General features: G+C 55.5%; 1 protein-coding gene across 2 annotated transcripts in view; it reads right to left on the bottom strand.

The window, feature by feature from the left end:
* Positions 1 to 14,122, bottom strand: part of KAZN (kazrin, periplakin interacting protein) — a gene marked incomplete at both ends in the record, with an annotated part of 349,293 nt that overhangs the window by 40,924 nt on the left and 294,247 nt on the right. For both annotated transcript variants that reach the window (XM_084242125.1, XM_084242126.1), the window contains 2 exons: positions 596 to 766; positions 4,408 to 4,544. In XM_084242125.1, the coding sequence (XP_084098251.1) occupies positions 596 to 766; positions 4,408 to 4,544 (308 nt within the window). The remainder of the gene's footprint in view (positions 1 to 595; positions 767 to 4,407; positions 4,545 to 14,122) is intronic.

Below are 14,122 nucleotides of genomic sequence, written 5' to 3'. Positions count from 1 at the left end.
ACAGTTCCTTCTTTTTTTTAAATATATATTTATTTATTTATTCTTAATATTTATTTTATATAATTCTTACATCACTTTTCATTTTTGCACAAAGTCTGCATTTTCATTTTGATTCTATTCCCCATACAATTGCAGCCCCCTTATTTTGACCCTAGTCCTTCCTCTCCCAGCCTCCCCAGCCCCCGTAGTGTGTGTTTGGCTTATAGTTGCTTGTTGCTTTTGATTTTTACTTTGTATTAATTAGTCATTTTCCTGGTCCCTTATTTAGGTTTTCTAGTTTCCTGCTATGAGTGAGACCATCCGGTATTTTTCTTTTTCTTTCTGGCTTATTTCGCTGAGCATTATTCTTCCTTTTTTAAACTTAACAGCAGCCTGGGACTGCGGAGGCGTGGGAGTGGGTGGTCTCCCAGCACCCCACATCTGCTACCCTCCTCTCCCGCCCAGGTGGCTGGAAGGCAGTGCCTCGGGCTGGTGGGGTCTCACCATCCCCAGCCCCCCGCCCTAACCAGGCCCCCTCCAGGGGACCCCGCTCTGCTCCACCTCGGGACCCCGGCTGAGGACGCCCAGAGAGCCCCGGGGCGGGCAGGGGTCTCACCATGGCCAGCTCGGCCTCCAGCTCTTTCATCCGGTTGTCCTTGAGGTCCAGCTGGGAGCGCAGGGCCGCCGCGTGGTCCGTGGCCTCCTTGGCCTGGCGGCGCAGCTCCCACTTCTCACGCTCCAGCAGGTCCTTCTCCTTCGCCAGGGCTTTGACTGCGTCCTCGCTTTCCTGGAGGGGTTAGGGGGCGCGCAGGGCGTTACCACGAGGGAGTGGGGCCTCCTCGGGTCCCCGCCACAGAGGATGTGGGGAGGCCCCAGCCCGTGGCGGGGTGCCACAGCTCTGGGGAGGAAAGTCTGACTCTGCTCCAGGAGGGAGACTGGCCCAGGGTGAGCCCATAGCAGATGCTGCACTTTTTTCAGTGACTATATGAGGGAATGAGTGTCACCCATTGTTTTGGTTTCTCCATATTAAAATGGGGAGGGGCCGCTATTACTTGTTTGAAAGAATTGTCATAAAGATGGAATGACTTCCGGGAGTCTGACAAGTTAGGGTCGGGAGTTGATTTGGGACTTTGTTGTTTGCTGACAACAGGGACAGAGCAGGAGATACCTCAGCCCCGTCAGCATGGCTAGCACCCCAAGGTCACAGCTGCTGAGGGAACAGGCTGAACCCCCAACTCGCTGCTGTGTCTGAACGCAGCACAGCCTCTGCCAGTGCCGAGGGCCCGCCTCCAGGCAGCCCCCCTGGCTTGAGCTGTTCGTTTTGAGGTGGTGGGAGAGAGGCTCAGAGTACTGGCCACGGGCTGGAGCAGATGGCAGGAACTGAGTTCCAGAATGCAGGCGTCCTTCCTGGGACAGAAAGACCCTCTGCGGCTGAAAGGCCAAACTCAAGGTCCCCCTGGGGCCCTGGGGCCCTGGGGCGAACAGTGTCCTGCTTTGCCTCACAAGCCGGTTGCCCAAGGCCTGGCCAGAGAATGGACGGCCAGGGAGGGTCCTGTGGCTTTGCAATGGTGATGTGCAAAGACTCTCTGTGCCTCAGTTTCCTCCTCTGAAAAACGGGGAGAGCACCCCACTGAGCTCAAGGGCTCCTGGCAGCCTGAAGGAGCGCTTCCACAGAGCACTCAGCAGGGCACCGGGCACACCGCAGGCTCATTTGCTGGGAGCCCTTCCCCTGGCCCAGCTTGGATGGCAGCGCCCCTACCCTGCCCTGCTGCTGTACTGGAGCCTGACCTTGGCCATTCAGCCAGTGTTCACAAATGCTGTCAGCAAGCGCAAACCAGACCCAAGCCCCTGCCCCCAGGAGTGGGACCCCTTGCACTTCAGTTTGCAGGACATGCTAGGTCCCAGACAGCAGCCCGGCAGTCACACAGCTGCCAGGCTGCCGCTGAAGGTCACCGGATGACAGTGCAGGCAGCCTGGCCCTGTGTCGCCAGCCTGCATGTCCCAGCATGGGCAGTGGGGGCAAGGCTGACACCGGCATCGTGGGGTCCGGATGCCTGGGTGTTGGGTCCCAGCTCCGCCCATTGCAAGCAGAGGGGGCTCTGGACACATTACTGAGCTCCCCTGAACCCAGACCACCTCCTTTGTGGCCACATCCCAGAGTGAAGGTGGCGAGAAGCTGGTAACACAAGCAGAGAGTGCCAGATGACCCCATAACAAAGTCACAGGCTAAACTACCTCCTCAGGCTCAGGAAGCAAGACTCAGTGTAGAGTGACAGGTGGGCCCTGAGCCACAGGATGGACAACTCAGCACTTCCCGGCACCCCTCCAGATGGGTGTCGCCCCTGGGCATCTGAGCACCCACTCCCAGGCCCAAGCAGCTCAGCTCCTGCAGGGGCCTGGGAAGTGAAGCGTGTGGAAGTGAACAACCACGTAAGGACCATCCTTCAGAGTGGGCTGGTGTTGGGAGCTGCTTACCGCAAGTCCCAAATTAGGAGGAAGGTCTAGGAGGACCCTCGGGATCGTTTCTTTGTCTTTCCATTTCTTTGCAGCCACTGGCTCTGATGCTCGTGAGCCCTCAGGGCTCCTGGGAGTTGCTGGATGGGCCACAGCAGGCTGAGTGGCTGGGTCCAAGGTGAGTGGGGGAACCTGAAGCTCCATTAATCCTGATCATGGGGACATTTGCCTCGTACGTAAGATGCAAGTTATTTTTGCAAGCCAATTGCAAGATCTTGGCGGGAGCAGAATAAACCAGGGCATGTGGATTTGCTTCTCCAGATTAACTCTAAACAAGCCACTCAGTCATCTGACCCTTCCCAGCCTCAGTCCTGCCACCTGTGAGGTGAGGTTAGGTCTAGTAAGGGTGAAAAATCAAGCACTAGCGACCAGGGTGCCATGATGCCGGCTTTTGCAAGTAGAGGGTAGTAATTTAAGACAGTAAATTTTAAAAAAGTAGGTTGATATTTTCCAAACTCCATGTTCTTGAGTGACTTTGAAGGTGCTGTGGGCACTGGGATTCTTTCTGTAACAGTGACACCTGCAGCTCAGCTGTGGCACCAAGGGCTGCCCACGGCCACCCCAGTTACAAAGCTTCTGCTGCTCCAGCTCCACTCTGGCTGGACGTGGGGAATGCCCCCCGGTACCTGTGACTCCAATGGAGAGGCGCTGGGACAGTGGCTCCCCTGGGGAATTCCATTCCCAAGCAAGAGCACGGTTATGAGCACAAGCCCCATTAAAAGACACGGCCAAGTGACAGCTCTCAAACCCGGGGGTGGCTGCTGGAATGTCCAGCAAGCCACCCACACCTTGTGGGGACGGCCATGACCCCTTCTCTGTCCCCTGCCTTGGGCGGCTTGTGAACAGTCAACAGTGGAAATAACTCATTTGTTCCTCTGAACTTGGACTGAGGCGTACGTGGGAGGCCAGGCTCGGAGGCCAGCGCTGGGAGGGGCACTGGGAAGTGGACTGTGTGCCTGAGCATTCACATTCACATTAGGTCTCTGAGAATCTGGCGTCTGAGGTCCCGCTGAGAAGCCACCCCCGCAAAGGCACGTGGCCACCTGGCCATCCTCCGTCCCGAGAGCCACTCAAACCTCACGGCCAAAGATGTTTCCAGCTGCCAGAAATGCCCACTCCCCTGTACCTGGGGACCTTGGTCACAGCTCATCATCGGGGCTCACGTCCTCGAAAAAGTTTCTGCACATCAGAAGGTCCCAGCTGTTCTTGCAGCCCTGTGGCGCCCTAGACCTGCCTGGTTGGGGGGATGGCTTTTTCTTTTGGTTTCCGTACCTTTCTTGGTACGTCCACCCCACATACGCTAGACTTTATTTCTTGAAGAAATTCCTCAGTCATTTGACCATCAATGCCTACTCACCTCACAGCGCACAGTGCATGTGTCACCTCCTCTGGGAAGTCTTCCTAGACTCTCTCCCTGCGTTCCAGATGCTTCCCAGTCCCTCTCCACTTTTGTTAAGGTGTTACTAATAAGACACACAGCTAACATTCACCGAGCACTTGCTATGTGCCCTGCCGAGCTCATTGTCTTACTGTCTCAAACAGCCTATCACAGCTCTGCCAAGTCTGCGCCATGGAACTGAGGAAGCTCTGGAGGGGAAGAGAGATGCCTGAGGGCATACACAGGAGGAGCTGGGATCGAACTTGGGTCAGTTAAACCCCAAATCCACTGTTGCCGACTGGGCTAAGCCATCTAGGCTTGTTATCCAGGAGGCAGGGACGCCGTCCGACCCACCCCACCCCAGCAGGAGTTGTGCTAGGAGTTCTACACCTGCGCCAGGTGTGTGTGGGCCTTCCCAAATGAGCCCAGTGTGACATGAGCAGCGTGTCTGTGTTCTGGGGGTTCCGGAGGCCAGACCTGGGCCTGCAGGTGAGGGGAGGGGAAGGAAAGGGACCGCAAAGGGGTGACGGCCTGACCTTGCGGTGCTGCTCGTAGTTGCGAATGAAGTCCCGGAGCTGCTCCTCGCGGCTCTCCAGCGTGGCATACAGCTGCTGCATCTGGCTCACCAGGTCGGTCTTCTCTCCCTTCAGGCGCTTCCGGTCGGCTTTCATGGCTGGGGAACACAAGAGCCCGTCAGTGCCTGAGCTCCTGGCTGCCTCCTCCAGATGCCCGGATGGAAGAAGGGGCACCACCTCTATCCACTTTCCCCACAGGAGGAAACATCTTTCTAGAGATGAGAAACTTGAGAAAGATGACGTTTCTCTCCCAAGCTCTACATCACTGAGAGGCATTCCCAGGACTTGAACCCAGGGCCCCTGTCTCAAGGGGCCTAAACTCACTTTTCAGTTTTAATGATCTGCTCAGGGGTGCAAGTCCTTGATTGAATGTCTTTCTCAGCCTGCATCGGTTAGTGAGGCCTGGTGAGTGCCTGACCCCTGAGGACAGGGAACTGATGACGTCCCTGACTCCCCAGGGGCCACTGACCCATCCATGGCTCAGCTTAGCCCTCATGCCATCCCTTCCCCATTGTCTCCACAGGGAAATGACTGATCAAAAACGTACAGCCAGATGTGACACCCTGAGTATGACCAACATAAGAAAAGACAGACAAACTGGACCTCATCCCTATGACAATCTTTTTGCTTCAAAAAGACACCATCCAGAAAGTAAAAAGATAACCCAGGGAGTGGGAGAAAATATTTGTAAACCATGTATCTGATCAAGACCTGTACCTAGAATATAGAAAGAACTCTTACAGCTCAGTAGTAAAAAGACAAGATAACCCAGCGAAAAATAAGCCAAAAGACCTGAATAGACCTTTCTCCGGGACATGGCCAATAACTGCATGAAAAAGTACTTGATGTCACTGTCATCAGGAAAATGCAAGTCCAAACCACCATGAGATTCCATTTCATGCTCCCCAGAATGGCTAAAATAAAAAGAAGACAGTACTAAATGTTGGCATAGCCATGGGACCTGCTGGTGGGAACGGAAAGGGGTACAGTCGTGGTGGAAATCAGCCTGATGGTTTTTCAAGTGATTAAAGTTGAGAGATTCCTCTCTGACCCAGAAGTTCCCCATCTAGGTGAAGCAGTTCAGACATCCATCAACAGAAGAATGAATTTTAAAAAATGGAGTCACTGTCCATACAATGGACTATTTCATCAGCCAAAGAGAGAAGCAACGATTCGAGCTCAGCATACACGGACCTGGAGAATAAATGCTGAGTCAACGAAGCCAGTTATGAAAGTTCTCCCTATGTGGGGTTCCTTCTCCATGATGCACTCACAGAGGGAAATCTATGCAGATGGGAAGCAGGGCTCAGATGCACGGTGCGGCTAGAAGGGCACCGACTTTCTTCATGAGGTGATGAAATGTTCCAATATTGACTGTGGTGATGGATGTGCAACTCTGGGAATATAATAAAAACCACTCAAGTGTACACTATAAATGGGTGAATTGTGTGGTTATGAGTTATATCTTAATAAAGCTGTTACACACACACACACACACACAGTGTCACATGCCCATCTCCTGGCAAGGCACTGTGATTCCTCCAGAGGCCCCCGAAATCTTCCCCTGCCTGCAGACCACCACCGAGGGGTTCTGTGAGGCTCACCCCCAACTCAAGGGCTCCTTGTGCCTGGAATTGTGGAGGCTGGGCAAGTGAAGCAGAACAACTCTTCAGTTCTGGAAGCCTTTATCCTGAGTAGGCACAGAGTGGTTAAGCCATTTGCCCAAAGTCACACAGCCACACTTGACGCCAAAGCCCACACACGTCACCCTCTCTAAGCTGCCTCCATGGCGAAGCCCTCAGAGGGCCTGGCCCCATGACGAGCTGAGGGCTAGATGTGGGGTGGGCCTGTGGCTGTGCCCCCCACCCCATCCTCAGTGTTCCCCCTGCAAACAGCCAGTGAATGTGTCTCTGCTGAGGCTGGGCAGAAGAACTAAGGATCCTGGACTCCTGGCCCGGTGCCCAATATAAGCTGGTTCCTTTGGTCCCTGCGGGGGGGTCCTTCTTCATCCTCCTGCCCTTTGCCCCGCCTCCTCTGGGGCAAAAGGGTGGAGGCAGGCTGGCTGGAGTCAGGTCATCCTGTGCAAGGAGCCATGGGGAGACCCAAGCAGTGGGGAACCCCGGTCTCTAGCAGCCCTTTAAATTCCAGCTTTGAGCTTCCCTGACTCCCACAGCTGGGCCTTCTCTTCCTGGTCAGCTTGGCTGAGGAGCAACTTAGGTCACAGGGCTGAATTCCAGGCCTGCTGGGCTGGAACCTTAAAGGGCCAGGACAGCAGAGCCTGGGGGAGGGCAGGGGCAGAGCTGGCTGTGCCCTATACCAGGATGGTGTGGCCACATTACTGGTGAACCTCATTTTAAGAAAACCCAGCATGTGAAGATGTAACCTGGCCAGAAAGAATCTCCAGAAGTGCAGGAGCTCAGCTGTCAGCGGAGGGAGTGGAATTTCCATTGCACATGTTCAGTACGTCTGGCTGCACCCAGGAGAGGTGAGCGATTCTGATCACCGCACTGTAGAGGCGGGAAGGCCGCAGGGCCAGCGAGGGCAGAGCTGGCTCTAGGTCTCAGGAGGGTGGGCATGGGAACCAAGGCAAACACTGGTGAGGGGAGAGTCTCCTGTCAGGCCACTGGCCCAAGCAAAGCTACCACTGGGACTTCCCAGGGGAGCCTGGGGCAGACCCCCTCCCCCGGAGCACACATGCTCCCCTGGGGAGTCATGTCTTTGCCCTTTGGTTGGAAATGTAACTCCCTTGGGCTCTGATTTGCCTCATCAGCCCACTGGGATGAAAACCGAATTCCAGACTTTGCTCTGGGTGACTGGGGGCTCTGAGGGGGGCACTGCCTCCCCTTCAGAGCATTCCTAGGCCTTTCTTCCCTTTGACCAGTTGGCCTTGGAGAGGGGCATCCTCTTGCTGGCCTCCGGGGCGTCTCACTGCTCTGTCCTGGCACGCGCTGCAGAGGCTGCGAGCTACCGGCCCGCCCACCGCCGTGGGAGTGTGTAAGCAGCTCACGTCTCCATGTATCCGTGCTCTTGGTGGTGGGCCGGGAGCTACGCCTCCTCTACTTGACCGGGGGCTTCCTGAGAACAAGGGCAAACTTGTCATCAGATTAGTAGCCCCCCTAAGAGAAGAGCGAGCGCACCCCCAAACTTTTCCACTAAGTGCCCCTGTGTGCCAAGTGGCTGGGAGGGACACAGGTATGAACTTGACACAGTCCCTACCTTTTGTGTGGCCGACACACCTGGATGACACTGATCTCTATCTAGCCTCCTCCCTACTAAGAGAACCTCGATTTTGTGTGTGCTCAGCTAACTTCCCAAGCTCCCTGGCAACTAGAAGGGGCACGTGACAGTTCTGGCCACTGTGATGCACTCTGAAGTCTACTGAAAAATCCAATGCTTCCTGAACGCACTTCCACATAGCCTGCACCTTTCCAAGCAGGTCACAGTACATTACAACTCTCCCCCACCAGTGTTTTCCTACTGGGAACGTGGATGTGATGGCCTGAGGCACAGCAGCTGTTTTGTGAGCATGGGGATGGAGATACAAGCTGAGTATAGGAGACAGAGGGACCTGGACCCCTTATGGCACCAGCCAGCCCAGGACTCCTTATGACAGGAGATAAACAAACCCCACTGTTCATGGGATTCCAGTTACGTGCAGCCTGAGTTCCTCACTGACACAGCAAGGCCGTGCGGCTGCCCACCGCAAAAGGCCTGTCTTCATGCTTCCTCCCTCAGGCTCCCCAGGCTGCAGACCCAGAACACACCAGCTGAGTCTCTGGGGATGAAACCAAGGAAAGGTCACTTAGAAACAAGGAGCAAGGCCCCCACAGAACTGGGGTGCAAGCAAGCTTGGGTGGTCTGTCTGGCCTAACAGAGCAGACATGTCCATACCTGCTCAAGAACCCCTCAGAGGGGCAGACCTGGCTGCCTTGGGGGCTCCTCTCAGGGCTAGAGGGAGGGAAGTGGGGATGTCTCCCACAGAGCCTGCACCTTTCCAAACAGCGCGGTACTGTGCTGCCCCCATCAGATGGGGCCCCCCAGAAAGGCGCCTGTCTCAAAACTCCTTAATAAACAAGGAGCTTGGCACGACAGGCCCCTAGAAACAACTGGACGGCACACACACGGCCATGAAGAAGGCACAAGGGACACGTCGTCCTGTTCCTTCGTCACAGCCGAGCTGCTTCTCCGCCGGGAGCCTGTTGTGGTGTTCTCAGCCTTCCCAACGCCACTGAGCCCAGGCCCGCGCGGCACGCTGTCTCTCAGGGCCCAGCCGCAGGAGTCCGGGGTTGGCCGTGGCTTCCCACAGCCCTGTTCGCTTTCCCAGCCACATGGCCTCGCCAGGCAGCCTTGCCAGCAGCCAGGCCACCGAACGCTGCCATGGAGACGGTGATGTCACACCGGGCCCTGCAGGATCACGGAAGCAACCTGCCAGGCTCCGGGAATGCAGGGGCTCTGGGTACAGGGGAGGCTGTGCGGGGAGGGCTGAGTTTTCCGACTCAGAGAAGGCGGCAGGCCTGATAGGGGCACACCTGACAGAGGTGTGACCCCGCCTCAGTTCTCTGAGGATGCGCCTTTGCTCAGGTTTCTGGGGAGGGCTTCTCCGCAGCAAACCCCTTCCTGGCCGAGGCTGCCACAGCCCCTGGCCCAGATGGGGGACAGGGTGGCCCCACCAGCCCTGCTTAACCTCTGTGAAGGTGGGACCAGAGAGGGGCTGTGCAGTTGTCCCTCACCTCCTCCCTGGGCAGAGCTGACCTCTCCTCAAGGCCGGTGCTGCGAGGCCACAGCTACGAGGAGGGCAGGACAGGCTGATTCTTGACTCCGAGCTTTGGGGGGTTGTGGGCCTGGAAAGGGGGGATCTACAGGGCACTCTGGGCACGCGAGGGTTTCTTCTAACCCACGAAGGCAACACACACAGGAGACCCTCGCTGGGGAGTGAGAGACCAGACTCCCGGCCCGCCCCCCTCTGAGCCTCAGTGTCCCCAGCGTGAGTGCGTTGGCTCTGCGAGCTTCCTCTGGCCTCCAAGGCCCTAGGAGACTTTGCCCTGACCATCTCGAAAGGTGAGAGACCATTCGCACACCTGCCAGGGCTCAACCCCACACAGGGTGCCCGACCGGGTGCTGTCTGGGGTCCGGGCATCTGGGTTTGACCCCTGCTCTGAGACCACGTGAGGGTCACTTCTCTGCCTGTTTGCTAGATACTAAGACAATTTCAAGAGGGACATTGCACACGTGTCAGCCCTGTCTGGGGCCCCTATGGGTTCTTGTCACTTAATCCTCATATCACTTTATGAAGTCGTTCCACATAAGACAAGGAAATGGCACCCTGGGAGACAAAGGAACTTGCCAAGTCCTAAATGGCAGTGCCCCTCGGCTCCTGGCACCCACCTGGCTGCTCAGCTGCCTCCAAAGTCACCAACCCCCACCCAACCCTGCACACCTGGTGGGCCTCACCTGCTCCTTGGGACCCTGAGCGGGGGTGGGGCTGCCCCTGCATTTAGAGGAGGAAACTGAGGCCCCTCAGCAAGACCTCACAGCTCAAGCTGCTGATCCTTGACTGGCCTCCATGAGGTCTGACCTTGACCCCCCCCCCCACACCTGCATCAGACCTACTGGGAAAAGATACTTTGTTGTGAGCAGCACAACCTGCATCAAACCATGGAACCAGCGATGGTCCCCAAATGCACCCCAGTTACTTCCGCTGCAGAAAAATGCTCTTTCGGCAACTGCCTCACAGCCCCACGGGGCTGGCTGAGGTTTCCTTCAAAGGCGGTTTGACATTCTTGTGCATACCCCATGACTGCTCCGTGCCTGCTAGAAGGAGTGAGTGTGTGTGTGTGCGCGTGCGTGTGTGTCTCAGCAGTTCTTAAGGAATCCTCTGTATCAGCCATGGCCACACCCCCCAACACCCTGCTCCCCCAATGCCCAGGATCCCCAGTCTCCCCATCACATTTCCCATCAGTCTGATCTGGCTGCAGGGCTGGGTCTGAATGGTCCGAGGCCAAGAGCCCTTGTAAAACTTTCCAGCCTGGTGCGGCCCTAACAAATGGTGGGGAGGGGACCTTAGCCTGGGTCTGACTATCCCAGCCGCTGCCAGCAGGGGTCCCCCCTTTTCTCTTCCATTCAACCAGCCAGAAGGGCCTGGCAAGTTCTCCGAGTTCCTTCAGCTCAACTTCCCTTGCAGATGGTAAACTGAGGCCCAGCGAGGGAAAGGGGATTGTAGATCTCCTGCAGGGGAAAAGCAGCAGAGGTGGAGTCCACCTGTCAAAGCTTAATGAGGCCTCGGTTTCCTCAGCTGTGGCAGGGGAAGGTTCAGCCATCTCTGAACGGACCTCCACGTCAATGTGAAATGCAGACCGTGAGCATTTTGGGAAGAAGAACCTCAGAAAGACACAGCTTCAGAGTCCAGTGGGATTTACCCCTCGTCAGCTGGAGGCACGGTCCCCGAGCAGGTTCCTCCCGCCCTGCAAGGCGTGGGTGACACGGCCCCGCTGGGGGCTTGGCGGGAGGCAGTCAGGACGTGCTCACTAAACGTCAGCCTCCCGTCCTGTCTTCCCACGCGCCCTGGCTGCCGGGCGTGAGGTCAGGCTCCAGGAGGCCTCAGAGATACAGGTTCTGTGGGTGACAGGCTGGGTTCCAAGGTGGGAGGAGGAAACTGAAGCCCCTCAGGTGGCAGGTGAAAGGCCCACAGACTTATGGCCCCGGGACAAGCAAGCACCGGTTTAGTTTGGTTTTTCCTGTTTGGAAGATGAGCCAGGCGAGTTCAGAACGGGTCAGGGTTCAACCTCCTTTACAAAGGTCCACGGGCTCTTGCCCCATCATGTGTCACTCAGGTAAGAAAGGAAAGTCAAACAAGGACTTGGACAAGTAGCAACTGCACCTGCTGAGCTGGACCTGGTAGCACAGTGACCTGGCTGGGAGGCCAGGGACTGGCCTGGCGGGGGGAGAGGGGCTCTGTTCCCCACGAATGCAAACTCCCTTTTTCTTTTCCCTCCAAGGTGAAGTGGGTCAACCAGCTGACACTGCCAGTGAGCGGGAGAACTAGCACTTAAGACCAATCCTTTAGATGTTCAGGCCCATGGTCCTCAGAGTCCCTCTGCCAGTGCAGCCTAGAAAGTTCAACCTGTCGAACCTCCTGCTGGAGTAGGAAAAGCAAACACCTGGAACACAGCGCCTGCGCTCCCAGTTCTGTAGTCATGCAGACATGACTAGTCAACCAGGCCCGCGAGGACCATGGGTTGATTGGGGATGTCTGCCACGGCGTGGGAGGACAGTAGCAGATTCCAGATCTGCTGCCGCTGGGGATGCGGATGCCGTCGCTGACTGATCAGAGCTGGCATGTTTGAGAGTGGTGTGGTGAGCTGCGGCTGGCTCAGTGCTGCGCCAGTTACCACCACGTGCCAAGAAACCAAGGTCAACCCCATGTAACCATGAGTGAGGAGCAATTGTCTAAACTGATGGGAAACCAGTCCCTTCATGTTGCTGACATGGCGGCACTAAAACTCCACCTGCACGTTTAAAGGTGAGAACACAGATTTAGGCTTTATTTCCCTCAATGGATAAAGGCAAGTGAAGGGATACTGAGTTTACTTATGATACCTCCCCTCCCCGCCCAACCAGCAACACAAGCTTTCCGGGGACAGGGATCTGGTGGGCCCTGGTCACTCCTGTATCCTCAGCATCTAGACTGTGCACCTATAGAATTGGAAGGTGCTCAGGGCCGGGGTGAACCCACCCAGGTGAGACCCAGTATCTGGGTGTGCAGTGACCAGTTACCCCCTGGGGGTCCCCTGCCTGCAGCCTGGTCACCACTGTGCCATCCCTGCTGGCTCCCCCTGCCCAGCCAGGGGTCCCTGTGAGCAGATCTGCACTGGGCACCACGCTCCCTGCACCCGGCCGGACCCTGTACTGGGATATTCCCAGCGTCCCAGGAATACAAGATTCCCACATCTTGAACAGAAAACCTGCGCTGGGCCTGCTTTGCCTCCTGGCTATATATTCCACTTTTCTTCCTCCTTTTGGAGAACTTCTCTAAAAGATTATGCACCCGCGCGCCTCCCTTTCTGCCCCCCACCCCCACTGGCTCCCTGAGACCTCATCCTTATCTGTGGTGCCCCATTGGCACAGGTGACGCCTTCCTTACCCGCCTTCCTGGTTTCGTCTCTGGCTGCTTGTCTCGGCCTTTGCCCACCTCTCCTCACCTCTGACCTCAGCAGTCAAGGCCTCCACCCTCTTCCCCACCAAGTCCTGGTCAGGCTCACCCTGCCTCCCAGCTTACTCATTGATCTATATTGTTTCCACAGCTGTCTATGTGAAGACTGTTATATACATCAGATTCCATTTGATCCTTTTCTTGGTTGATAGAAATTTTACTGATAGTTTTATAGAGATCTAATTTTTTCTTGGCTATAGATATATGTGTTCTTCCAGATCTGCCCCCACCCCGCCCAGCCCCCATCCATCCCTCACACTTTTTTTGTCCTTTATCCCTCTCTCCTTCCTCTGAACCTCAGAAACCTTATTTGTTTGAGTATCTGCTAGTTTAGTTATATCACTTTATCAACCCATCCATCATTACTTCTTGTCTTCTATTCATGCATATAAGAAAATGTCCAATATTTGTCTTTGTCATCCTGACTTGCTTCAATGCCTATAATCCCCTTGAGCTCCTTCCATTTTGCTGTAAATGGAAACATTTCATCATTCTTTATGGCTATATAGTATTCCATCGTGTGGCTATACCACACCTTCTTAACCCAGTCTCTATCTGTGGCCCTCCGGTTGTGTCTGCACTCTCACTATTGTAGATAATCTTGTAATAAATGCTGTGGAACATTTCGTTTTTTGAGTCGACGATTTCCTGTCCTTTTGCTAGATGCCCGAGTGGAATGACCAGGTCATATGGTATTGCCATTCTTAGCTTTTTAAAGCAGTTCTTGATCATTTCCCAAAATGACTGCACCCGTTTACATTCTAATCAACGGTGTAACAGTGTCCTTGTTCTCTGAGGATTTGTGGTTGGGAGCCTTTTGAACAGGTGCCATTCTCACGGTATGAGACAGTATTTTGCTGTGGTTTTCACCTCAACCCCCTTACTGAAAATGATGCTGAACAGCGCCTCCCTGGCAGCACAGGCGGTTGAGTGCGGCACTATGAAGCTGTCCGCAGACTCTGCAGTGCCGGTTCAATCCCCACCCCCGCCAGTCTCGGAGCAACCCACAGGGCGAGCAGACCCCTCCTGTCTTGCCCACTGCTCCCCTCAGCAGTGTATTTCGTCAGTCTGCCTGTTCTGTTCCCCGCTCTGTTCCCTGTCTCTGGTGAATCCTCTCACCCTCCCACGCCTCTGGCCTGTACCCCAGTTCTTGTACAAATAAATCTTAAAAAAAAAAAAAGACAAACAGATTCACGTCTCTTTTCACCTCCTGAGTAAACTCTTTGGAGTCCGCCTATTCAGATAGCTTTAAATCCTACCCTGTACTGACGCCTCCTGGCTGGCCACCTCCAGATGGACCTGGTCCCTGACCGCCAACCAGAGCCAAGGGCCTCCCCAGGCCTCTGTGGGGTGTCTGCAAATTAGCACCTCCCAGAGCAAGTCCCCAACAGTGTTCCCCTCCTAGTCTCCCCACGCACAGTTCACAGTGACCTCAGTTCCTCTGGCCCCAGACTCCAGAATCTTCCC

This window comes from Talpa europaea, assembly GCF_964194135.1.
Source record: "Talpa europaea genome assembly, chromosome: 9".
NCBI classification, from domain to species: domain Eukaryota; kingdom Metazoa; phylum Chordata; class Mammalia; order Eulipotyphla; family Talpidae; genus Talpa; species Talpa europaea.
This window is presented reverse-complemented; position numbering and strand designations above follow the sequence as displayed.